This window comes from Taudactylus pleione, unplaced genomic scaffold (assembly GCF_031769625.1).
Source record: "Taudactylus pleione unplaced genomic scaffold, aTauple2 ptg000201l, whole genome shotgun sequence".
NCBI classification, from domain to species: domain Eukaryota; kingdom Metazoa; phylum Chordata; class Amphibia; order Anura; family Myobatrachidae; genus Taudactylus; species Taudactylus pleione.
The window spans coordinates 30,904,808-30,932,289 of NW_028284603.1; the positions used below are offsets into that span (position 1 = coordinate 30,904,808).

A 27,482-nucleotide genomic window follows, 5' to 3' on the forward strand; every position below is an offset into this window, starting at 1 on the left:
AAAAAGATAAATAATTATGAACATAAAACTTAACTTTTACTAGTACATTTTTTTTAAAAAGGAGAAGACACAGATAATATGTGAATAGATGCACATCTGGGTGTCTAAAATCTCAGAAATAAACATTTTAGAATGCATATGATATCAATAATTTTTAGAAAACATTTCAGAATACATATGATATCAGTAATTCATACATATGAGAAAAGATCTTGGCGAAAATATAGGTACCCAATTCCTAGTGCATAATATTGCTAGGAAATTGGAGATACAAGCCCACCTTCTTCAAATGTAACATGTGTGAGCTAAGTTATTGCTCTACCAATAGTTGGTTTACACACACTAAGAGGGGTATTCAATCTGAAAGGTTAACTTCACTGTCGAAGTTAACGTTTCATATCGGAGTTTTTTTCTGCGTAAAGGTAGGGTGCGCGCTCCCGCTTAGCCCCGTATTCAATATCAAATTATCGAAAACGGGAAACTCCGAAGTTGGATTGGCGTAAAGTGAAGTTTTCCGTAAAATAATTGTAAGACCCCCTAAAGTTGGGAAAACATGGGGGCATACTGTGGGTCCCCCCGTTTTAGCCTTTAAGTGAAAGTCGGGGATTTAAATAGCCGCAGCAGGTGTTTTTTTAACGACATTGAGCAAGTGATGCAGAAGAGCAATTAGGATTTTTCAGAAAAGATTTTAAGTGGTCCCATCAAATTTGGGGTACATTAAAATGGGTCCTAGCATATTTTGGTGTCCCTAAAGTAATTTTTTTAAAATTCTGCATTTGTGCACCTGCCGCTATAATTCTATTCTTCAAAACACCTGCCGCATACATGCAGAATAGCCCTGAACCTATTTGCCTATTGTTTTTCAATTTTTGGCCATGTTTTTTTTATCACCACAAATTTTTGTTTTTTTTACACAGTTCTTTGTTAAATGTTAATCTCAGGGGTGCAGGCTATTTTTCTAAAGTCTGTACCCCTAAACCCCAATTCTGCACTTTTTTGCCACACCTATTCAATGGTGAAAACTTATCCCCGTTTTATCACTTTACCTTTTCAAAAATGCGATAAGTCTTTGATATTGACTACGGTGTAAAAGTAAAACATGAGATAATGACGTCATAATTGCGATATTAACGCAAAAAGGGACTTATCAATCCCATATTGAATACCACTGTAAATGTAGCGTGCATTTCCTAACTAATGTGTGCTCCCTTCTATATATTTATGTTTTTAAAAATGTGTTTAGAATAATTGTTTAAATAAAAATCAAAATAAAATTACGTTTTACTTTTAAAATGTAGGATTTTCAAATCATGACAATACGGCCTGCAAGCATCTTTGGATTGATTGGAAAATTCACATTTGTCTCAAACAATAACTACCTGGCTTACCATTTCAGGTTGATATTGGTCGTATTATCTTGGCCATGTTACCCGAACCTGACCAACCTCAATCTCGTTCCAGGCGTAGGCCTCGTAGGCGTGCAAGGCCCAAGATATATAGAACACGTGTCACCCTTTTTGGAATGCCAGATGATGAGGTCTTAAGACGATACCGTCTTCCTCCAAAAATCATCCTAGACACTCTCTCATTAATAGAGAGTGATCTTGAACGGCAAATTAACAGTCCTACAGCAATACCACCACTTACGCAATTAATGTCGGTGTTACATTTCTGTGCCTCAGGATCCTTTCAAACCACGGTGGGAATAGTTGCCGGAATATCCCAATCCTCCTTTTCAAGGATCCTGAGGGAAGTGGAGGCCATTTTTAAACACCTCCATCATTTTATTCAAATGCCAGTGGTTGTTTTTTGGAGTGTCTTTTCACTGTGTGAATTGCTTGTCACAATTCACTTTCTGTATGTGTTTGGTGTGTATTAAAATTTTGTTTGCCGTTAAAAAGTGTTTTTTTTCAAAATTAGAATCACGTGTAACCTGGCACAAAAAATGCCACCTTTCGTAATGCATAATCCTGTAATGTGTGAAATGTTTAAGTCTTTGAACATGCTTTGTGGCTTTCAAAAAACATCAAAAGGTATTATGTTGAATCAGTAGGTTTTCAAAACTAGGCATAAGCAGGTTTCTTTTTCAATTTACATTACCCAAAGAAAAAACAGAAAATGTTTGAATTTCTAATAACCTATTGGTATGGTGAGGTGTTTAATGTGGCAGCTTACATACTTACTAGCGCTTTGTACAATATAATTTACCTTACTTTAAAGAACATGATCAAATAGTTGACTTATGGAAGGTTAAACAATGTAATTGTTTCAGACAAGGAATGAGACTCGTTAAAATCCAACAAAATTTTAATTTCAAAGTTTTGGGAAAAAACAAACAAGCAAAATAAAAAATCAGCTCCGAAGGGCCGCCGCCATGTGGTCAAGGACCACTAACATCTGGATAACGTGCCCACGCAAGGCGGCCAATCCCTCCTGCATAGAATGCAGCCGCCTCTGGTCCTCTGTTGGAAAAAACAAAAATGAAACTTAATAAAATGACACCTTACATTATGAGTTTACAAAACAAACTAAACAAATAAATCTAGGTTAAACAAAGATCCAGTTGTGATGAAAAACACAAAGTACTGACAAATGCAAAGATGGTATAAATACTAAATTACAAATGAACACACAAAAAGGCGACCACAAAAAGGACGAAGTACCCTTGTTAGGGTAAACAATGACTACCCAAGTATGAGTGTTTGGACATGTGTGATATGTATCAGTGGTAAAAAGCCAAGACATTGTCTATCAAATTAAAAAGGTCTCCACTAAAAAAAAAAAAAATTTTTTAAAGAGAAACATACCGTCATTGGGATTTGGGTGTTTTGAGGCCCTCCATCGGAGGTGGGCCAGTGCTGGTGGCTACACGGAGGGGAGATCTCCGAGCTGCTGGATGGTGATGAAAAGCGCCGGGGGAGGGGGGAGGGTGAAGAAAAGAGAAGGGGGGGTGGAGTGGAGGGTGAAGAAAAGAGAGGGGGGGTGGAGTGGAGGGTGAATTTTGGTGGTGGGGCAAATTGCCAGAGGGAGGGGCCTCAGGTAGTGGCCGGTCAGGGGTGGTGGGGGAATTGGGGGAAGGTTGGGGAGTTGTTGCTGTGCTGGGAGTCGGACTCAAGGGATGAGCCCGGCGTCTGTTACTGCGGCGAGGCCGGCTTCTGCGTTCAGCCCCTAAATGAGGTTTGAAAAATTTTTAGTCTTTTTTTTTTGGCTGGTTTGGCCACAAATTAACAACTCCACAAATGTTATAACATTAAAAAAATGGAAAACATGCACACGCAGGCCTGTCAAAAAACTACCAACAGGGCTATACTGAAAACATACACACGCAGATAGGCCCACAATAAACAGGGCTATACTGAAAACATGCACACGCAGATAGGCCCACAATAAACAAACAGGGCTATACTGAAAACATGCACACGCAGATAGGCCCACAATAAACAAACAGGGCTATACTGAAAACATGACCACGCAGATAGGGCCGAAACCCCCCCCAGAGAATAACCACTTACTTTCTGCTATACGCAGACGAAAACAGGCCAGCAAGCGTGGCGTGCGGCAGCGCAGATCCGACCACCTGCGCTCTAGCTGCCTGATATTTCGGTGTGAGCCGAAGGAGCGCAGGCGGTGGCGAACCTCCGCATAGGCGGATCGCTTCTGGCGGTTGCTGATGGGGGGAGGCTGGCTGGTGATCCGCTGGTCCATCACCTCTGTTAGCACCAAAAGCTCCCGCCTGGTAAACGCAGAGGCTATCATGTTGACAATGATTTTCTTTTACACCAGTTTTAATAAAATTTGATTGGCTAATGTACTCGGTAAATTAACAGGAACCATTCTATAGGTTATTGTATGAGTCATGTGTCCTCCAGCCTAAAAAATATAATGTGAGTTATGATAGGCTTGATGCAGTGACATTCGTAAGCTAATTTAAATAAAGAAATGAAGAAACTAAAATATGCCTAACACAAACACATGAAAACAATAGGGTCATTGGTTACAACATGTATTTTTTATAAAGTAAAACATTGGTGAAACCGTACGTATTCTGCGGGAAAAATTACACACACGGACAAGAATAAAGTTTATTGAAAATGGAAAAAAAAAAGGATTGCATACATGTGAAGAGCAATTAAGCTAATTAATATATTGATTGGCATTAAACGATTAAAGTATGTATGCAGAATGAACGAGCAGGTAATCGAAATCTGACAGGCCCACTTCCGGTTTGGACTTGTGCGAGCGTTCCCTGCAACCAAATTTGGAGATGGACGGTCGCAATTTTGCTCGTTTGTTAGCTATAGGAGGGGTTGGGAGACTTTGGGGCGGAAGATTAGCTACGAGCGAACTTACGGCGAGCGCTTGAATTTACATTTTCTCACTCGTTCGTCAAACGAGCGATCATCCACTTGCGTCCGCCTCTGAATCAGGCCCTTTGTGCATGCACACAGCGTCAGCTTCCGTGGCTGGAGGAGGCTGCAGGGGAGAGATCAAAAGCTGGAGACCGCATAGACAAACAGTAGTTTACACCAACTGAAGATGGTGTAACCTAATGGTGCTAAACTACAAAAAAGCTCAGCATTTGGAGTTTAGTACTTAGGGGACATATCGTAGTCACCATTGATAATAATGGGGACTGCGATCTTCCGCGCTAATTAGCACTTTGCCAAAGATTTCGGTGAAATCTCCTACATTGTGCCATTAGTACATAGGATCGATGCATAAAATTATGCAGAAACTACAGCATAATTTTATGTAAAAATCAGCTTGCTACATAAGCCACTATATCTGCCAGTTTGCAAACAGAATAGGATGCCGAAAGAGGAGCTAATAAATCTATATATGGTCTATTATATATAAATATCTTTATCTACATAATATAAAATATTTTTAGCCATATGAGCAGGGGCTGCCATACCTCGCCAACGCTCATTGCTTCTGTCTAAGCCAGGACTAGGCAACTTGTGGTTCTCCAGCATCTATAACTTCTAGCATGCTTTGTTGTCCCTGATAGCACATGCTGAGACTTGTGGTTCTGCAGCAATCGGAGAGCCACAAGCTGCTCCTACAGGAGAATATCAGTCACCCTCTCTGCTGTAAAGGTCGCCGTACCCGTAGGAAGATCAGCAACACACCGTGCACAGCATAGCGCAGAAGCAACAGAGCGACCATCCTTGTTCTTCGCCCGCCTGGTCATGTGACCTGACAGCTCGGCTGCGGGGCGGAGTCTGCGGGCGCCCGAGCGCTTCCGGAAACAGCCGAGCCGCACCGTGCATCCCCAACCAAAATGGCGGCGGCTGTGGTGATGATGATGGCTCGGTGAGGCAGTGAGAGGCTCCGCCACAGTCACCTCTGGGGGGGGAAAAGTCATCGCTGTTCCTGTGATTTCGTGCTGTTATCACCCGGTCTCCTCCCCACACCGCCCATCGGGGCCCGGTCTGCGCTCCTCATCCCCCGGCACGTCCCCCGGGCCTTGCGGCGGCAGTGCTGCATACACCGGCTGGCGGGGCGGCAGGCAGCGCCACATCCATGCTCGGGACGCGGCCCCTTCATGAACGATGTGTGAGATCTGTGCAGACCTGGTGGAGGTGTTAAATGAGAGTAAGTCACGCGTGGGAGAGGGACACGAGGAGGACAGGGGGAGGCAGCAGCAGGCCTCTGCCTCAAATTGCTGCTGCAGCACAGGAGCCGTCACTGGGATGTGACACCGGGCCTGCGCCGCTACAGGCCACGGGCTCTGTGTTTGTTAAGGGTCTCCCCTGTCATGGGAGCATCCTGCTGGCGATGTGCTGCCCCCCCTATGTCAGGTTACTGTGAGGAGGGATGTGCCAGGGCTGTATGTCCTATATTACCCTGCCATCACTCCATGATTCTGCTCACATTGGCAATGATGATGTTACTGGCCTGCATATGTTCTATACATTGACTATTACCTTGCAGTTATAGGACAGGCACATCTGCATTGTATGTAAAGAAACTCCGATGTCTCTACATTCATTTGTTGTGTTTGCATTTATTAATACTGAAACTGATTTTCTAAAAGATCAGCCATGGCTTCACTACTGCAGCCTCTCTGTGTGTCCTCTGTGACCCGTGTAGCACAGTGCCCTGTCTCTGTGTGCATAGCTTGGTGAAGGTTACAGCCCATGAGATTGCTGGGCTCTGCCATTGCAAATGTCTTGGTGGTCGTCTATTGGTGGTAGTAGCTTTCAGAGCTGAGTGAGTTCTGTGTGTTGATGGGACTGTTATAGGACTGCGAGTGCCTGGTTTAAAGGCCTAAACACCTCTCATCTGATTGTGCCTGTCAGAAAGGTGTTTGTGATGTGCACCAGGTGGGTTTCATTACATTAGAAAGAACCTTTTTTTTTTTTTTTTTTTTTTCAAGGATCTTTAAATGCAAAACTTATTATTTTCCTAAATGTTAAACATGTGCATCTTGCTGGAGTCCTTCCTCTAATGCAGTGGTTCTCAAACTCGGTCCTCAGGACCCCACACAGGTCACATTTTGCAGGTCACTCAGCAGGTGCACAGGTGTATTCATTACTCACTGACACATTTTAAAAGATCCACAGGTGGGGCTAACTATCTCACTGATTCTGTGAGGAGACCTGGAAAACATGCACTGTTTGGGGTCCTGAGGACCGAGTTTGAGAACCTGTGTTCTAATGCAACAGGTTAAAATGATCAAATTGCAGTCTTATTTTGTGTGTTTACTTTATATGTATTCATGTTTTATATAGTTAAAGCCTGTTTTAAGTGTTATACTTTTGAACTTCTTGAATTTATGAGCAGTTTGACTCTGCCAGACCTTTTGTAATCATGATATTCGTATAATCTCTGTAGCTAACCAATTCAAGTAAATATATTTGAAAATAAAAACAAAATGAGCATGCTGTGTTCTCTTCCTTTCGTTGTATCATATTTCATTGTTTTTGTGTATCATTGCTCGGGAAGCTTCATGCCGAAAATGGTTTGCATTTTATTTTTACAAAATGCTGTGTGTGTGGTTGGGACCTCCAAAATAACAACATGGTTTAATTGCGGGAGATAAGTTATTAAGGGCTCGATTCAAGTCAATGTGAATTGAATAGCGCCAGGAAGGAGCTCCCAGTGCTATTCAGTTCAGTGTGCTGTTAAGCCAGACTAAGGATTTCTTCTCACATCCCTTCTGGGGTGCGAGCAGAAATCCGGCAAAACTACAGGCGCGATGCTGTTTTCTGCCCTTAGCACCGCGGAAACAGCATCGCACCGGGCAGTTTAGTCGGAGAATGCCAGTTCTCACGACTAAACACCATGTTTAAGGCGCAAGAACAGGAATTCCCTTACAAAACAGCGCACTGAATTGAATAGCTCTGAGATCATCTTCCCGGCGCTATTCAATTTGCGTTGAATTGAATCAAGCATACAATAAACTTGTTAAAAATGCACTGCTGTGGGGGATGGGTAGACTGTATAATAGTGTTTATATTGTGGACACAGACTTATCTTAGGTCAATTGTGGTGAATGGAACCTCCCCTAGGTTTTTGCTTTTGTTGGCCTTTGTGATTAAATGTTTTGCAAAAATTATTTGCAATGGATCCTTTTGTGTGTACTAAAATCAGTTTGTGCATGGTTGTATAATGCTAAGACATATGTGGTTTAAGTGGCTTAATTAGATTTAATTTTAGTTAGTGAGACAAAACAATTTTTTTTTTTTTTTTCTCCTTTAATTTTATATTTGCTTGACTTTATTCTTGTAGATTGTATTTGTTGTCTGGCAATAGGGTGCCACAACTTAAATTGGAATATATGTGTTAACGTGCATTACCAGCGGGTTTACATGTGGGGAAATTAATAATTGAATAACTCTTGGGACGGATTTCAATTGTATTCGCGGCCCGCATCTCCCGTCTAAAGTGACAGGAGATCGCGGGCCGCTATGCAATTGTCCAAGATGTTCGTGCTGATCGCGCCCATAGAGGTCAGGTTTAGCCGCGTAAAGCAGCTAAACCCGACCAAAGTGTTGGGCGTGATCGCGAAAAGTGATGTTTGGGCGCCCAAACATGTCACTTTTCGCACATTTCAGCTCTCATCCCCCAGGGGCTGCGAGCTGATATGTAGCGCTGGCAGCTCATCGTGCCAGACAGGAGCAAGAATTGAATAGCTCCGTTGGGCGCGATAGGGGCTAGAAAGAATTGATTTCCGCCCTGGGTGTTTAAACCCACGGTAATTGAATCTGGCTATGGGGGGAATTCAATTCAGCGCAAATTGATCAGCGCCGGGAGGGAGCTTCTGGAGTTATTCAATTCAGCGCGCTATGGCGGTTTTTGTGACTTAACATGGGCGTTTAGGTGTGAGAACCGGTATTCTATGACTAAAGTGCCAGGCGCGTGTCAGCGCCGAGCTGAGCAGGAAAACGGCTGTGCGCCTGGCACTTTTGTCGTATTTCGCCTCGCAAACTCCAGGGGGGTACGAGAAGAAATCCTTAGCCCGCCCATTGTATTGAATAGCTTCGGGAGCTACTTCTCGCAACTATTAAACATCGCACTGAAATTAATTCCCCCCATAGTATTCGCCCTCCCCTCCTCTCCTAATGGTAAAATGTGTAATTTATGCATGCCTTTGGAAAAGATGATGGAATAAGCATTTGTACATACGTTTTTGAAAAATGGATGTAATAAAAACAAGCTGGTTAATTTGTGTTATCATTTTCTGATGTTTATTAAGACGCTGCACTCAGAGAGGGGGGGATTCAATTGTTTTCGTGTGCCCTGTCACGATGGATCGTCCGTCACTTTAGACAGGGTGATATTCAATTGTTATGGCTCTAAGGCGGAATTAGATACATAAAATGACTAAACCTGTCTAAACTACTGGGTGTGATACGGAAAATGTGTGAAAACCCAGGCTTTTCGCACATTTCTGCTTGCCGCCTCAGGAGGGGGCGAGCAGAAATAATGGGCACCCGCGGTATGCACGCCAGAACGGAACATCAATTGAATTGCTCCTTCGGGCACAGGGCACCCAACAAACAGTTGAATTCTTCCCAGAGAATGTATTTGCTTTGCATGTGACTGTAGCACAGTGATGGGTAACGGGGCCAGAGGGCTTCAGCCCTCTAAATAGCCCTCCAAACATTCACTCAGTACCTAGGACCTTCAAACTTTGATGTCATATTTGTTATAGCTTGTAATGCTTGTTTAAAAGGCCTGCCAAAATGTTATTATAGACAGGTGTCTTTCATTCATTACATTTATTAAATTATCACTAAAATTAAGAGTAAAGTGTGGCCCTTTTAAAAGTTAGAGGGCCACATAATCACTGCGGTAGCAGCATATAAATAATTGAGACATTTATGGGTAATGGATAAGCAGCTGATGCAATATCACCTTTTTAATCATTTTTGTTGCTTTGCAGCCCTTGACTGCTAGGATATCTGAAAGCTATAATACGTGTGCATATAGAAAATTCCCATGTGATAAATGTCATTTACTTTTATAAGCTTGTGCATGTTACAGGAATTTACATTCATTTCAGTGGACCTGATTACATCAGCAGTTTTTAGCTGCCTGATTCTTGTGCATTGGTTACTTTGGGAACTAATAGTGTGTCAGCAAAGTGCAGAACTCATAGATACCATAGTGATCTGAATAATGGCCCTATATAATCTGTTTTATGAAAATTCTTCAAAATGGGTCACTTGTCTAATTTAGAAGATGCCTTATTTATATGCTTATGTTCTGTTAAACATACTGGGCACAATTCAATTCAACGCAAATTGAATAGCGCCGGGAAAGAGCTCCTGGGGCTATTCAATTCAGGGCGCTGTTATTTCGGAGAATGATCGTTCTCGCGCCATTAGACATGGTGTTTAGTCATGAGAATAGGCATTCTTCGACTTAACTGGCTGGCGCAATGCTGTTTCCGCTGCGCTAAGGGCAGAAAACAGCATCGCGCCTGTAATTATGTCGTATATCTGCTCACACCCCAGGAGGAATGCTAGAAGAAATCCTTAGTCGGGCTTAATAGTGCGCTTATTTGAATAGCTCCTGGAGCTCCTTCCCGGCACTATTCAATTCACGTTGAATTGAATCCAGCACTGATGGTGATATTTTTTATTACCTTTTCTTGATGTCCTCTGGTATAGCGCCAATATATTTACATAAATCTTTGTATTGTGGAATTCTCTGTTAAAGGGCCCACCTTCACACAACTTTCTTTGGTCAAATAGTTTTGTGCTTTATAATTATCTACTGTGCTTACATTATTTAGACATGCCAGTCTTGTCTGTCGTTATATTCTACCTAGATGTGGTTTTTATTTCAGCTCTGACCTGATAAAACCTGAACGTCCTGCAGCGTGTTGGTTTCTACCCCTGCAGTTTATATTTACAATGTTTCTTATAAATCCAGCATATCAGTTCACAATGAACAAGTTTCTCTGATGCTAATTAATTTTTGACACTTGTATAGGCTGTATTATTATGAATAGGTCTTTATCCTTTAAAATGGCAAAAATTGCTGCTGTAACAGCTGTCTCCACTCTTCTGAGAAGGGATCCTGCTAGATATTGGAACATGACTGCAGATATTTGCATCCTTTTAGTCATTGATGTTGTGTGATAAGACCAGGCTCCCAGTTAGCTTTCCAATTCATCCCAAAGGTGTTCAATTAGTCTGAGGTCTCTGTGCAGGCCAATCAAGTTCTTCCACGCTAAACTCGGCAACCATTTTTTGTTGAACCTCACAGGCGTATGTCCAGACTGGGCATTTGGACCTTCCCCAAACTGCTAACACAAGGTTGGAAGAACATAATTCTCTATCATGTAACTATATTTATTTTATTAAGTTATTTATATAACACGCGCACACAATCTGCCGCGCTTTACAGAAAATATTTGGTCATTCAGATAGTTTTTTTTTTTTTTCTTTTTGTACTGCTCCAATTAACCTTTGTGTTCTGCATGGTCATTTGAGCCTAGATGATGTTCAGCGCTCCCATATCGTGAGCTTGCATGTTCTTCCACTTTGCTGCTATTGCTTCTCAATGTTTTCGCTTCAATAATAGCCCTTACAGTTGGAGCAACTCTGTCAGGGTGGAAATTTGAGGAACTGGAAAGGTGGCATCCTATATCTAGTGCCATCTTAAAAGTCACTTAGGGGGCGATTCAATTCAGCGCAATGTTGAATACCCCGGGAAGCAGTTCCACGCTGTTAAGTCCGACCACAGGATTTATTCTCGCACCCTCCCGAGGTGCGAGAAGACATCCGACTAGTGCCAGCTCGCGATGCTGTTTTTCAGTTTAGCGCGGTGCTAGAGTTAATTCTAGCACCCTGCACCTGTCACGACCTGTGCAGTTCCGCTTTCCTGCCTGGGGTGTCGCTCTCTGCTCTGGTGCTTCTAGCACACTTAGCTGATGCAACAAACTGCTGAGATACAGACCAGAGTGTGCTAGAAGCACCAGAGCGGAGAGCAACACTCCAGACAGGAAAGAGGAACTGCACAGGTTTTAACAGGTGCAGGGTGCTAGAATGAACACAATATGGAGATAACAGCCTCGCGGCTGGCACTTTAGTCGGCGTATGCTGGTTAGCATGACTAGACACCCAGCTTTAGGCACGGTAACCGGCATTCTCCGACTTAAATGGCTCTTGTCGGCCTTAACAGCGCAGTCAATTGAATAGCTCCATGAGCTCCTTCCTGGTGCTATTCACATAGCGCTAAATTGATATTCCCCCTTAGCTTTTTATTATGACCAATGCTGGAAAAATGCGCTATATAAATAAAATTATTATAATTCTATTGCTAATATTTGGCTATGGAGAGTGCTTGGCTGTATGCTTGATTTTCTGCACCCGTTAGTAATTGGTGATGCTGAAATTGTGTAAACACACAAATTTAAATGGGTGCCCACATATTTTGATAATGTATTGTAAGACCAGTGGTGATCCTGAACCTTGTAAGGATTTTGGATCTGTTGGTAAAGGAGTCGTAGCTTTCTGAATGATGTATAGAATTGGTCCTCCGTTGCTTCCAGGCATAGATCTTTACTGAAAGTATCATATAATGTGTCCAATCAAGCCTGGCTATGAAATTGCAGAATAGCCCTCAGCAGTAACGATGAATGTAATATACTATATACACCAGTTCACACAGGAAATGTCTTGTTGTGATGGAGCGTGTTTTGAAAAAATAAAAAAGTTAAAGAAACCAATGGTGGTCAAAAAAGATATCTAAGAAATTAAAGGGGAATAGTTTATTATGGTTGCGAAAAGTCCATGGTATGGGCCCTAACGAGGACTTTAGATGGATTTAGCCTCTTTACGCGGTTAAACCTGGTGCTTTTGGTCACGATAAGGGGTGAATAAAACAACTGAATTTCTCTCAGGAACCCATTAATCATCGCTGCCCAAAAATGATTGAATCGCCACCTAAAATGGCAAATTTTGGTTCGAAATATAAGTTTCTAATCTCTCCTGTATGTGGCTCCTCTTGGTAAGAGGAGAGCAAAAATAATACAACTTCTATCCATAAGGTTATTTTTATTCATTTTTTTTTTCTTAAGTGAATATATCTCAATGGACTTTTGTCTGTTCCATTACTACAGATAAGGTAACTTTTTCTCTAGTTCCTTTATGTTGTGGGTTGGAAAAAATCCAAATAATTTTATTCTGCATTGCTTTATAAACTGTGGCAAATTTAATTCACGCCTAAAGAAAATTAGAAAATATCCCTGTTCATAATCAAACCCATAACCTGACTTTTTAGCAGCTGCAGTGGATTATCAGGGTTTCCCTGAACTATGTAGCCTATATTATCTGCAGCCATTGGATGTAATGGGGGCACAGTGACTAACATTTAGTGTTCCCACTAGAAAGCTGGCAGGGCGCAGACTCGCAGGGAGGGCATCTTCTGCGCACGCTCCCAAAAAGGGGACGTGTACTTATAAAAGTACGTCACACTTGGGGGCATACCCAGTACTGACGGAGGTGCTGGGCTTCCCCCAAGCTCTCCTCTCACGGTGAATAAATGTTGTGCGCATGGCGTCTATTCACACGGTGGTTATCGGTCACCACAACTTTTCCCACCCATGGGACACCACAGTCCGCGGGTGGGAAGGCTCCAGGGCAGGCTGTTTTCAGCGGGGCATCGCTAAAATGGCAAGTTGCATTACCCTTTTAAAATCGGGCAGAGTGCCGTGCCCCGCCTAGCCACAGCCTAGCGAGAACACTAAGCATTGTTGCTTCATACCATTTGGGCCATGGGTTCCATCCTGGCCAGGGCACTGTTTGTGTGGAGGTTGCATAGGTTAAGGCTTGTGCCAATGTATGTTTTGCATATCAGCATATGTAATCACTGCTGTTGCAGGGACTGTTTACACCACAGATCATCCACATGTGGCCCTCTAAATGTGGCAAAGCATGCAGGAATGTGTAGTTCCACAACAGCTTGAGGGCCGCATGTTGAATAACCCAGGTTTACACACCCTCTGTAAAGTGCTGCGTTATATGTTGGTGCTACATAGTATTTAGGAAAATGTGCATGAGGAGCATTTTTCCTTTTGTGACCAATGAAAAGCCATTTGTAACGTAAACAAAAAAGGAAAGGTATTAAAGGTGAAGTGAATTGTTTACAGGTAAATTCATTCTGAATTCTCTCTCGGCTAAACAAAGCATAGCAACCATCCTAATCTTCCCTAACCCCCTAGTGCCTAAACCTAACCTTCCCCTTAACCTTGCTACTTACCTTTGGAATTCCGGAGGTCGGGATGCCAGCGCCAGGATTCTGACGGGTATCGGGATTCTGGCGTCGACATTCTGACCGCCGGAATCCCCTCCGTCTGTATATTAACCGGATCCCGTTTTTAAGGGCTGTATGTTTGATATTTACACATTTAACTGGTTTGACTCTTATAATTTCCATGATCCATAATTTGTAGTACAGGTTGAGTCTCCCATATCCAAATGTTCCGAAATACGGATTTTTTTTTTTAGCATGACTGAGATAGTAAAACCTTTGTTTTTTGATGGTTCAATGTACACAAACTTTGTTTAAAGCACAAAATTAAAAATATTGTATAAAATCACTTTAAGACTGTGTATATGAAACAAATTTCATGTATGTACTCAAACTTTGAGCCACAAAATCATTGAAAATATTGTATAAAATTACCTGCAGGCTGTGCGTATAAGGTGCATATAAAACAAATGCATTCTGTGTTTAGATTTAGGTCTCATTCCCAAGATTTCATTATGGTATGCAATTATTAAATTCAGTGCGCTATTAAGTGCGACTTAAGTAGGAGAATGCCAGTTCTCGTGACTAAAGCCAGGGTGTTCAGTCACAAGAACCGGCATTCTCCGAGTAAAGTGCTGATCGTGAGGCTGTTAGCGCCTCGTGGCTGGCAGTTTATTCGGATTTCAACTCACACCCTCAGGAGGGTGCGAGAAGAAATCCTGTAGCAGCTGTATTATATAGCTCCAGGAGCTCCCTCCCAGTGCTATTAACAGTGTGCTTAACTCAGTCGGCCCCCATAGTTTACTAGTGTTCACTCTAGGTCTGGCACCGGACCTAGAGAAAGGGCACTGTGGTGCATGTGCATGGCCACTGGAAAAGGGCAGAGTCTTTAAGGTTGCCCCCAAGCGCTTATGCGTCTGTGAATAGATGGCAGGAACATGTGCCCGGCATCCATTCATCACCGGTAATCGCTATACCGCAATTTTCCCAACCCACGAGACACTGCGGCCTGCATGTGGGGACTGCTTCTGCAGGCTGTTTTAGTGGGGCGCATAGTGTTCACTCTAGCTCCGGCGCGAGGCAGGGCGTCGGAGCTAGAGAGGGCGCGTCCGAGAAGGGGTCGTGGTCATCAAAAAGGGGGCGTGTCTATAAGACACGTCCCCTTTCCGTCACTCTTGGGGGCGTGCCCGGCACTTACGGACACGCCGGGCAGCCCCCAAGCCCTGCAGACAGGGAGAATAGATGCCGGGCGCCTGCGCCCGGTGTCTATTCTCCGGCGGTGACCGGGTCACCGCACATTTCTTCACCCGCGGGGCACTGTGACCCGCGGGTGAAAACAGTTCCCGCAGGCTGTTAGGGCAGGGCGCTTTTTGCCTTCCAGAAAGAGGGCAGGGCGCCGCGCCCCGCTAAAACAGCCTAGCGGGAACGCTAGCGCCACCAAGGGGGGGGATGCGCCATCTGCCCTTTTCAAATCGGGCAGGCCTGGAGGGAACGCTAGTTTACTCTTAATCGTGTCTGTAACTGTAGTATGCAAGGTCTGGGTGCTATTGTGACCTTCTAGACTGGCAATTGCTATATCCATCACTGATTGAGTCTTACACTTGTAGTTTACTGTTGCACTTTCTTACGCATACGAAAGAGTAGCTGGTCCTATAAGGCATTTGTGGTTTCCAAGACTGCCAATAAAACATACAGTATGTATGGCTGTGATGACAAGACACATTTACCAGCACTAGCCTAACGTAGACTGTGATTCCATGTGTCTCTTCCGTGTAAACAACTGATGAGACCTTTAGTAAAACGGCTTTTATTCCTTGCTACTACTATACACCTGGTCCTACACAAATGCAGATGGGGAAGGATTATTTTCCAAAATTTGAGGCGTTACAAGGTCGGGTATCAGGAGATTGAATGGCACACCTGTATAACAAATCATGTTTTTCTTTAGGCCCCAAAGCCAAGCTCGCTCCTGCGTACTGCAGAGATATGGTTAAAGTGATGCCATTATGAGAGCCTTGTTTTGTAAATTTTGTGGGAGGATCCCTATCTTCCATCTGAGTGGGCACATTGTCTCCTCTTAAAGGCCACACTAAAGCTTTTGTAATCTAAGATAACCTTGGAATAGAGTAAAGATAATGAATAGTTGGCTATATGTGATAAAGAAGGACAGCAAACGCTCAATTTAATTAACCATTAACTTTGTGGTATACAAAACAGGGTCCAGGAAAAAATGTGTGTAGAGTTTTGCACTTCCATACTTTTATTATACTGTGTTAGACCATGATACACTTTCTCGTGCAATCATAGGGCCTGATTCAGAGCCGCTCGTAAGCGGCCGCTCGTTCGCTCCGAGCGATGTTCGCACAACTGCGCATACGTATGGGTTGTAATACGCATGCGCGAAGCAGTCATTGCGGTCAGAAATTCTGTGCTCGCAAAATAGCGAATGCCTGCTAATTTGAGTGACAGGATGAGGCGTTTGTGGGTGGTAACAGGGGAAGGTGCTTGAAAACGGGGAGTGGAGATCCGAACGCAGGCGTGCCAAACGGTCAAAACGGGTGTTTTAAGGGTGTGCATAATTAACAAAGCAGCATCATCGACCACGTCACTTGGTTCTCTTTTAGCCTGAACTGCTCGCATGATTGCGGTAGGAAAATCCAACCACAAGCACTGCGAGCAGTTCATACGCCTTTCGATGTACTCGATTAATCTAATAAATAGCGGAGATGACGTAGGATGCGAGCGGCCAGGGGGGCGTTTTTTACAAAATAGCGAGCGCATGTTTCGTTCGCTCGTTCACACATAGAGGCGTCAACAGACCGCAAAGAGCGAGCGCATTATTTAAATATCCGGCCCCTTTTCTGAACGAGCGAGCGCAAATAGCGTCCGGCTCTGAATCGGGCCCATAGTTCATACACTCGGGCAGACATTCAATATACAAAAGAACATAGGTTTTATAATAATTTCTTTTAAGCATAGGAAAACATGGCAAAGTGTTGGTGCACTCCATGATATACCACTTGAAGCTAAAGGAACTCTTTGGAGGCAATAGATAAGTATTCTTTACCTCTGGAGATTTTGGGTACACATGAGGGACTATTTTTAGAACTATGCATTTGCAGTAGAATCCATTGTTGTTTTTTTTCTACGGATGCATTGGTAAGACACAATTTAGGAAAAGCAGTTATCTGTATATGTGCATCCTTTTAGTTTGCTTAGGTCTTGTGCCCACCTGTATTATGTTCTGTATTACACCAAGCCAGTTTACTGGGTGACAAATGGTACAAAGATTAGCAATGATGCTTCAGCACATTATAGTGGCAGACAAATAGTTTTGCACACATGCATGCAGTTTCAGGCATCCCTATTTACCACTTTGAATTTAACTACCCAAGGGGACCACTTGGAAGAGAAATAGTTCTGTTTGCAGTTGAGGTTTTCATGTAATGAAGGACCCTGCACCCTGTCCTGGTGGCTGAGCTTTTTTCATTTCACCAGTTCAGTTGACAACTGGTGCAGATTGCACTAGAACAATGCTTGACAAAGTTTTGTAAAATCTAGGAGCCAGCTTAAAAGTTTAAGAGCTAGACCAAAATATATGAACACTTTTATATAGACCAGTGATTCTCAAACTCAGTCCTCACGTTTTCCAGGTCACTCCAGCAGGTGCACAGATGTGTTCATTACTCACTGACACATTTTAAAAGATCCACAGGTGGAGATAATTATTACATTTGTGATTTATGTGAGGAAACCTGGAAAACATGCACTGTGTGGGGTCCTGAGGACCGAGTTTGAGAACCTGTGATATAGACCACCAGACTTGGTCTTCAAAGTGCCTCAGCCTCCCCACATGCCATCAGACCACCACACATGCCTCTTCAGTGGTGAACATATTCTGCCACATGCCCAAACCTGCCCTATATTCAAAATGCCACATTGTAGGACCCACATACATATTATGCCACACCATTGGGCCCAAATTCATAATATGCCACATTGTAGGGTTCAAATTCGTAGTATGCCACACCGTTGGGCCCAATTTCATAGTATGCAACACAGTACAGCTGTAGGAGAGAGCAGTACCCCTGCTATGGCAATAACACTAGAGGAGGGTGTTAGTGTAGAAAATGAAACTGCCGTGTGCAGACAAGACAGAGAAGGCAATCAGACTCTCAGCTCAGTAGAGGACCCAACTGAGTATCCAGCACGCACTGTGTAAAGCTTGCAACCTCTGTTTCAACAGACACACACTTTTTTATCGTGCATCCGTACATTGTTCTGGTATGATGACCCTCCTGTCAGATTCCTTATTTGTTGTGGGCATAGGAGTGGTACAAACTAGAGAAGGCAGACTGGACCGTAACGGGACGGCGGGCTGTCCCAGATTGGGCTTGGATTGGAAGCTGAATACTGGAACACAGTACAGGACTGAGACTGGAATGGAATGCAGGCTGGACCGGACTAGGACTGGAATGGATGTTGAATACTGGAACACTGTATGGACGCTGATGCGTTGGCAACTGAGGTGATTGGTAGGAACCAGCAATGAGTAGTTAGGATGACAGATGCAGTGGTGTGGTGAGACACACAGGAGTTGCAGAGCACCAACAGGAGAGTGGATACAAGTGACAATAGATGCGCATCAGGAACTGTGGGCTGGGGCCGATAATGTGTAGCGGGTAACCGGGCTGGGACCGGTGATGCATATCAAGATAATCTGGCTGGGACTGGCAGTGTGTAACTGGAACTGCGCTGAGACTGGTAATGCATTTCAAAATAACAGCATTTGCCTGTTCAGGATGCTGCTGGACCAGGAAGGCATCTTACCGCAACGACGTACTGGCAACAGGTGCGCTGAATACACAAGTGCAAACTAGGTAAACACAGAGGATGACTGGTATTTAACGATATTCTCAGTATGAAACGAACTGCGGGCTGGAGTGATTCACTGCAGTGTTGGAGCAGTAGACTAAAGTCACATATCCACTAGACGATTAAATTGAGCGAATGAACGATAACATAATCGTTCATTAATCGTTTGCAAATCGTTTAGAAAAATGTCTAAATTGACCAGCGATGCGCGTTCACGCTGGTTGTTTAGACATCTCTCATCGGACAAAAATGTTGTACAACCTGACGATAAGGTCAGGTTCAGCATGTTAGGAGATGATTGATGTGCCTACACTGGATGACTGCTTGTTCAGTGAAGGCAAATCGCAGACTGACAAACGACTGCACGATTACAATGTCTTAATCGTGCAGTTATGTCTTTTGTGTGCTTTAAGTAGAGAGAAGCTGTAGATTGTAGAAGTTGATATGCAGGACTTGATACAGACAGCACAGAGGTGTGGTGAATGAAAGTTGATTGCAGCAGGACAGCTTAGAGCAGTCTTAAGGGGCCCATACATCTACCGACAGATTGCCTAAGCCCTCGACTGGATCGGAAACGCAGACCGGCAGCCAGCGATGATTGCCAATCAGTCGGGAGATCGGTAAAAATCCACATGTTAAATTTCCCCGATTTGTTAATCCTGATCATGTTTTGATCGTGATTGGTAAATCTGTGAAATCCAACATGTTGGATTTCACCGATGCACTGATCCCGATGTCTGGAGCGCTGAATTACCCCAATCAATTGTTAGTGTATGGGGGCGTTTAGAGCTGTAACAGGGTAAAACAGCAGTATGGCATTTGCCCAGGTTTGCAGAGTCAATTGTTTCTGCAGTGTTGGAAGCTGCTCAGGTTTTGCAGAACTAGGAAGCCAGGAATCTCCTTTGAAGACTAGTTGAACTGATAATGTGCTAGTGACAGGAAGCAGTTTAAATAGGGCTCACCCACTGGGATTGGGTACTGGAGTAATGTGAGAAGCAAGTCTCTCTGAGTGGCTGTAATGGTGTCAGCTGACCTCAGGCAGGATGGCTGTGCCCATGCAGCAGAAACATTATTCAGAAGTCAAATAAACAGAAACTTCCTGAGATGACTGGCCTGTGGAGACATGCCAGTCAGAAAAACGGCAGCGTTGACTGGGTTAAGAAGGTCTGAGAAGCCGGAGTGTGACACCACCTTTGCGGGATCCAATCATCAAACTGCTCCTGCTCTGGCAGTGTCCAGCTCTCCCATGGATCACACTCCTCCTTCATTGTGCCGGCAGTGCTGCAGCAGCAGGTAGAAAAGACCCGGAGTCTATCTAGAGTACTGACTTGGCATCTTTCGTGGGCAGAGGAGGTGGAGCTACACTGTGTCAGACGGGCACGCACTCCTCCATATTAATGTGACACATGCATCATCCTGCCCACTCTAAAGGCTCCCCATAGACGGTGCGATGGCACCGTGCGAGGCGACGGGATCCGTCGTCCGACATATCGGGCGGTCTGCACACACAGTGCAATCTGGTGGCCGACCGCCCGATATGCCGGCTCCCCCCTGTCTCACCTGCATAGCAGTGAATGGGATCGCACATCACATCCACTGAACCTATGGTCCTGCAGAGAGATCAGGGGGTGCGATGTACGACCCCGTGGGAGCGCGCTCTACCCGATATCTGGGCCATACACTGTGCGATATGGCAGGCAAATCGCACCAATCAGTCGGATCGCCTGCTATATCGCCCCGTGTATGGGGGCCTTATGCTATAATCACAGCTGAAGGGAAGCTTGCACCCCGCACCATCACCCCAGTCGTAATGTACCTGACTGGTTGTTGTAAAACCAGTCAGGGACGCGTCTTATAGACACGCCCCCTTTTCATGACCACGCCCCCTTTTCGGTCGCGCGCGCGTCTTCGGCGCATGCACTAGATTGCCCTCTCTGGCTCCGGCGCCCTGCCTGCTTCACCACTTGTGCAAAGACGCTAATTAGAGGCAGTTGTGCGTTTTAGTGCTAATCGGGCACTATTACATTGATCCCCAATATTTCTGCATATTTTTGGGGGGTTCTGGCTGATTTTCCCCCATACTAACACCACTTTTCGCCTGTTCTGACTTTGTGTGTGTTTGTTTTTGCGTCTTTTGGAATTGAATAGGGTGAATCGAGCCCGTTCCCGCGGCGATAAGTTCCCGCTGCTAAAATATGCGATGTAGGTGAAAATCCGTCAGGCAAAACTTTATCGTGTATGCGAAACTAATTGAATATGGCCCTAAGTTGTAGACCAGTTCTGGAGTGTGGTTGGAAATAATGGCTATATGCAGGTATTACCTACATACCTTTTCATAGCGAAGAAATTAATAGAAAATCATTTACTCCCTGGATTACAGCGAATAGAGAATTTATTGTATCAACTTGTGCAGGTGTAGAGAAACCCATGAAACTTAAACCTGTTTGTAGTGTTCACTTAGACATCTTTATCGGACAGGCAAGGCGCCCATCAAGAAAGAGGGCACATCTGCATGCGTCTAGAAAGGGGCATGGCCTTGCTTCATGCCCCCTCTTTATCACTCTAGGGTTTGTGCCGGGCACTCACGGATATGCTGGGCTGCCCCAAGCGCTCTCCGCACTGTGAATGGATACTGTTCGCAGGCACACGGCATCTTTTCAGCCTCTGCACAATGCTCCCCTCAACTCCTATGACCCCCCCCTTGCGGAGCACTGTGGGCCATGGGTGGACAGTAGGGACAGGAATACCAGCAGTGGCACAGCAGGAGGTGGGGAGTGCCTTGGCACAGTCGTTGCCAGCAGGGCGCCTCCATAAGGGCATGGCACATTTTACAATTTAAGCATCGGGCAGGGCTTGGTGCCCCATTGAAACAGCCTAGCGGGAACGCTATGTTTGGAGATAATTGATGATAGGATTAATGAACTCTGCTTTGCTACATGACCTGCATCAAATATGTGAGGCCCCACTATAAGCTTAGTGGTTATTTAAGCTCATTCATTGATATGATTGAAAAAATTAACCTGAGTCATATAGCTACCATTACACTACCATGTGCTGATGTGGGATTGAGCTCTGGACTGAATTATACAGGTACTGGTTGTAACTGCATATGGTACGCTGTTTGCAAGTTTATTTTCACAACATGTTTGGCAAAGATTTTCAAAGTTCTGTCTCGGCAATGAATTCCTGACGCTATTTTTGAAAAGAAGGTGAAGAGGTCAAATTGTGGTGAGGAAAAACAGGAGCTATACTGACATACAGAAGGGGAACATAAGGTGTGATATATGAATGGACATTGTTCATAACACAACCAGTGACCGCGTTGAGTGACAAAATATGTGGGTCCCAGGCAGGGCCGTTTCTAGGGGCGGGTGTCCCGTGCAATCGCACGTGATGCTCCGCCCTGACCCCTTCAGACAGACTGACACACGCAAACCGCCGTGTCAGTGGCAGCAGCATCAACCATTGCTCAACGCTCGCCGGCGCCCCTCCCCTACCTCCAGCGTCATGGATGGGCGGGGACGCGACAAACAGGAAGAGACTGGAGTCCATTTTCTCCCTGTTTGTCGCGTCCGCCCCCACCCATGACGCTGCTGCATCATGACATGAAAACTGCACAGAGGAGCAGCCTGTTTAAGCGATGCCTGGACGCCGAGGAGCCCGGACGGGCGCCATTTTGTAAGGGGCCGCCGGGACAGTGTGTGTGACTGCCTGGGCTGGACTGCAGTGGTGATGACAGACGCCGGAGAACGGAGCACAGCAGGCAGTAAAGAGAGGCTTCCAGTTCCTCAGACAGAAAAATTAAAGGGGACAAGATTCAGTATGTAAATTGTGTTAATATGACATATTTTCTGTGACCACCACCTCGAGTCCCAATCCACAGGAAGCTTATAGAACACTGCAATTTAGAAGAGGCCAAATTGTCATCAAATATGTCATCTTTAGCTGAAAGCACTCTGGACAGTGATGTTAGTGTTAATGTGGATGGATTATAATGATTTTTTTTTGCAACTAAATGCTTTTGACTGTTCTCAATAAACTATCTATATTTCAAATTATATTACATTATATTTAAACAATTTTCACAAATACACACAACAGAATTTTTTGTATTATTATTATAACTAATTTTGAATGCTCGCCGCACTAGAAGCCAGTTTGGGTAGAAACTGCCCTGGGACCCTCCGCTTTAAAAAAAAAAAAAAAAAAAAAAAAACATTTCTGGGTCCCATCATAATTTATGCTACAGAGCTCCACCATACGCATCTCCGACCTCCCCACATACCATAGAATGCCCATCTGATACCCCCAACAGCATAAGATATCCCTACATGCCCCTTAAATGCATGTTTAACGCCTCCATGATCTTACAGGTGCTATGACTTGTCTGTACACAAAACCCATAGTGAATAAGTAGGCTTAGCATATCATCCCTTTAAACTGGTACAGTCATGGATTACAGAGGTACTGTGGCTCATTAAAACCAGGTGAACTCCAGGCTTGAAATCAGCCAGTCACAGAACCTGTGTAATTCATGAGTGTCCTGTTTTAAAGGGATAGTATGGTTAACTTATTAAGGCATTAGGTAATAAGAGGTATGATATTTATCAAAGGATATATGTGGTATATCCTAGAAGGCAACATTTTTGGAGGTGGTATGTAAATATTAAAAACTGCTGGGATGTATGTACAGGAGGCCACAGAAGATATTCCTGATATCTGTTGCAATGCCCTAGTCTTCATGTTAGGGCAGGCAGGGAGCGCCTTTAAGAAAGGGACACTTCGTACGCGAAGATGCATGCCCAAAAATGGGGTGTGGTCATTTAGAAAAGGGCTTGTCCTTGACATGCGTCCCCTTTTCATCAATGTAGGGGTAGATGCTGGGCTGCCCTCAAGCTCTACCTGAAGTGTGAATACATGCCATGCCATGCTGGTCACTGCGGCCCATGAGTGTGGATGGCTGTTTTAGCTTTTCACTGTATAGTAGGCCTTATTCACGTTACGTCACACAGTAGTGCCCCTTATAACATTTATGCCACGCAGTAATGTCTTTTACACATTTTAGGCCCTTTACACTTTATGCCACACAGTAATGCCCGACATTTACACTTATGCCACACAGCAATGCTTGGTCTGTATACATTATGCCACACAATAATACTTCTTACCAATTATGCCACACAGTAATGCATGGCCTTTAGATGTAATGCCCCTTATACATTATGCAGCCTCTTGCCTAACTGTGTCCCTCTAGCAGCCCTCACCTGCTGCCTGGCCACCCACGCCCGCATCAGCAGGCAGTCGCATCGGCCCGGCACTCAGTGCAGCGCTTGCTTGATAATAGCGCCGCTGTCATACAAATCTGGCGGAACTCCGCCGCTGCTGATTTACTGCCGATCTGTGAGCTCCGATTAGCTCATGACCGGCACCTGTATGAATGACAATGGCGCTGTTAGTGATACGTTCAGGGCGGTTGGGCCATGTTCCCGGAGACTCGCTGTGCTGCGGCCAATCCCTGACAGCCTAACAGCGCGTCCCCGGGGTCCTGGCTCTTTTTTAAGTCAGTCCCCGGTCCTTTAATACTGGGTAAAATACTCGCTATATCGCATATTTGCGATCACTGACATCACTAGTGATCTAACATTTCATGATACCACTTTTGTCTTCGTAACACTACAGTGGCATTGAAAGACTAAATTTTGTTATGTTGCAGAAGTTCCCAAATTCAGCCATTAAAGTCCACGTTTTAAGGATAACCATGTTTGAGCACGGGTGACTTAATTAATAATGATTTAACTATCTGGACTCAAGCACGGATACTTCTAAAATCTGGACTGTCAGTGTTCTCCCCAGGCTGTTTTTTACGGGCGCATCGCCCGGCAGAAACAGCCTGCCACCCGCCACTTTTCCCTGCCGACTCCCACTGTCCCCCGCTTTGGAACGCTGGCCTCTGAAGTGACCGGAGGCTAAAGAAGCCTCCGATCGCTTCAGAGGCCAGTGATGCACTGTCACCCTTGACATGAAAAGCCTGTCCCGCGCGCCTGCTGGATCTAGTTAGATCCAGTCAGAGCGAGGGAGCGGGGGCGGCTAGCAAGTAAAGGTAAGTGCTGGGCTGGGGCCAGGACCAGTCTGGGGGCACTGCATAAGGGACACTATTAAACCTGGGGGCACTGCATAAGGGACCAGCCTGGGGGCACTGCATAAGGGACATTATTTAAGTCTGGGGGCACTGCATAAGGGGCCAGTCTGTGGGCACTATTTAAGGCTTGGGCGTACTACCTAAGGGACCAGTCTGGGGGCACTACATAGGGGCACTACTTCAGCCAGGGGGCAATGCATAAGGGCAAAGTTAAACTGCAGGGGGCAATGCATAAAGGGGAAGACTACAGGGGGCACCACTGTATAATGGGCACTTTTGACTACGCGCCAGTGGGGGAGCAGCCTGAGACCTGTCGAGCTGGATTGGTAAGGGAGATACCCCTTTTCCCGGCGCGTGCATAATTGCAAAGGCCCCAACGGCTACTTTTGGATGCCACCCGGCTGGAAAAAATTTCTGGGAAGAACACTGACTGTAATGGCGGAGTTTGGGAACCTCTGGTATATAGTATTACACCTTAATGGTGATGGTTCCAATCTTCATAGATATCAGATTGCCTCTGTTATTGCATATATATATCATTGGATTTTTTTTTTCCTGAGTGAACAAATAATTTTTTTTTCTAACAAAATGTTCAGAAATTTTTTTTTTTTTTTTTTTTTGAGTGAATTAGGTTATACTTTTCCAAAATCAATTAGGTAAAAAAAAAAGGCTGACCATTCCAGACAAGTGGTTAAAGGGAAATTCAATTGTTTACTCTCACCCGCAGCTCTTGTCTAAAGTGACGGGCGATATTCAATTGTTGTGGCACTAGGCGCGAGCGCCCATTACTTATCGTATGCAAATGCACTAGTATTAGCCACGTAAAGTAGATATACCTGTGCAAACTACTGAGCGTGCTGCCCAAACGCCAGACTTTTGGGAGGATTTCTGCTCTCTGCCTCAGAAAGGTGCGAGCAGAATGAGTACTCGCGCCCAGCGGGCAGTACCAATTATTAAATATTGTCCCTCACTTTTTATGGGAGGTGCTGGTGCAAATAAATAATTGAATTCCCCCATTTCAATATAAACCTAATTTATTTTGACCCTTCCCATCAGTCACTGTTTTCCAACATTGGCACTACATAAAAAATAATTGTCCACTTAATGATCGCATCACCTGCAATAACTACAATCATATGCTTACTATATTTCAATATCTATTTTTCAAATCCTGTCTCTGTTCCTGTTGTGTTTGGCGTTTTAAGGATGTGGTTTCAGGTTGCGTTTTTGGTCAACCCCAAAATGATAGTTGACGCTGGCCTACTTTTACTATTTAATGCTTGTAAGTTAATTTTGAATCTCTGCTTTGTAGTATGTCACTTACATACCCTCCCCATGTTGGAGAGGGACTTTATTTGGTTAGGGTAGAGATGGACAGGTTTGGTATATTTTGTTGACATTCATAATTTCGACATAAGATAATGCAGCATGTCGACAATACATTCCTAGTGGTCTAGAGGTGGCTTTCCTGGTCCTGCGACTTCAGTTAGCTGATGGTCGCTTCCAGCTGATCCTGCTCCGTTTCGGTTGGCGAAGATCTCTAAAGCCTAGTGCCTAACCCTACCCTCCCGCAGCCTGTCCCTAACCCTCTGGTCTGTGTAGTATGGCGCATGCTTTCTCAGCTGGACAGACATTAGGCTGTGTGTTTTGCAGCTGTGTTCACCATCTATTATGCTAATTTACCATATTACTGTTGGTTCATTCACACAATTTCTGAAAAAATTCTACCTTACATTCTCTTATTTCAATTAAATTTGGTATAATAAATCCTGTCTTGGATGTAAAGGAACCCTTCTCCCCCCCCCCCCCCCCCCCTCAATTATTTGGCTGATAAGTACAATGGTTTTGAAGTTATATGGTTTTAAAATGGAAAATTATTACCAAAAATTGCTTTTAACAGTTTATTTTAAATTGCTATTGCAGCTCACCTAATTGTGCTAGAGAGTTGGGCATGGTCTCATTTTAAACCTATTTTAATGCTCTTTCATATGATCTATAACACCAGTTATGTTTCAATAAAAATTTAAAATTTTTAAAATCAAAATTTTTGATTCTCTCAAAAAGCCATATTTTTTAAAATATATAAAAAAAAACTCTACCTTTTTTTTAATACTTTTGTTAATAAATCCCCAAAGTGTAATTTTGGGATCATGATGGGATCACTTGCTATGAGAGCTTTCATTTGTGAGTGAATTATGAAAATATTATTTATTGAGGAACTACACATCTGAGAAAATCAACAAAACAATATTTCTTCCAGTTCAGTTCATTAGAAGAATGCACGTTCCACTTCAGGTGTGTTTGGGGACAAAATTCTACAGAACAGTGCCTGCTCCCACTTTTGCGCAGTCGCGCAAACTTAAGTGGAAAGATACTCCACGTGGAAAGACACTTCAATTATGTTGAATAAGCCCACCTTTTACAATCTGATTGCAGGAGCCCATCACATGCTCCTCTGACCTGTGGAGATCAGCAGTAGCCCCATGTTCTCCAGGGACAGGTGAGGTTTGGGTGGGCTTTAATTAGTGAAGAAAAGAAGCCTCAGTCATATGGCCAGGCAGAGAAAAGAAGGCACAGCCCATGGGGCTGCTGCTGATCTCCACAGGTCAGAGGAGCATGTGATGGGCTCCTGCAAACAGAGTACAGCACATGCTGCTCTCACCCCTCACCAGAGTCTTAGGGGAATTATTTTCCAGTAGTGCATTGCCCCAGTAACTGCTGGACCCCAATAAACCTGCAGCCACTGGCGGTAAGG

The 27,482-nt window shown here is 44.3% G+C and overlaps 1 protein-coding gene across 2 annotated transcripts in view; it reads left to right on the forward strand.

The window, feature by feature from the left end:
* The first annotated feature begins 5,279 nt into the window (after nt 1-5,279).
* Nucleotides 5,280-27,482, forward strand: part of USP34 (ubiquitin specific peptidase 34) — a 265,775-nt gene continuing 243,572 nt past the window's right edge. For both annotated transcript variants that reach the window (XM_088477313.1, XM_088477314.1), the window contains exon 1: nt 5,280-5,598. In XM_088477313.1, coding sequence (XP_088333439.1) covers nt 5,556-5,598 — 43 coding nt within the window. In that variant the 5' untranslated portion in view covers nt 5,280-5,555. The remainder of the gene's footprint in view (nt 5,599-27,482) is intronic.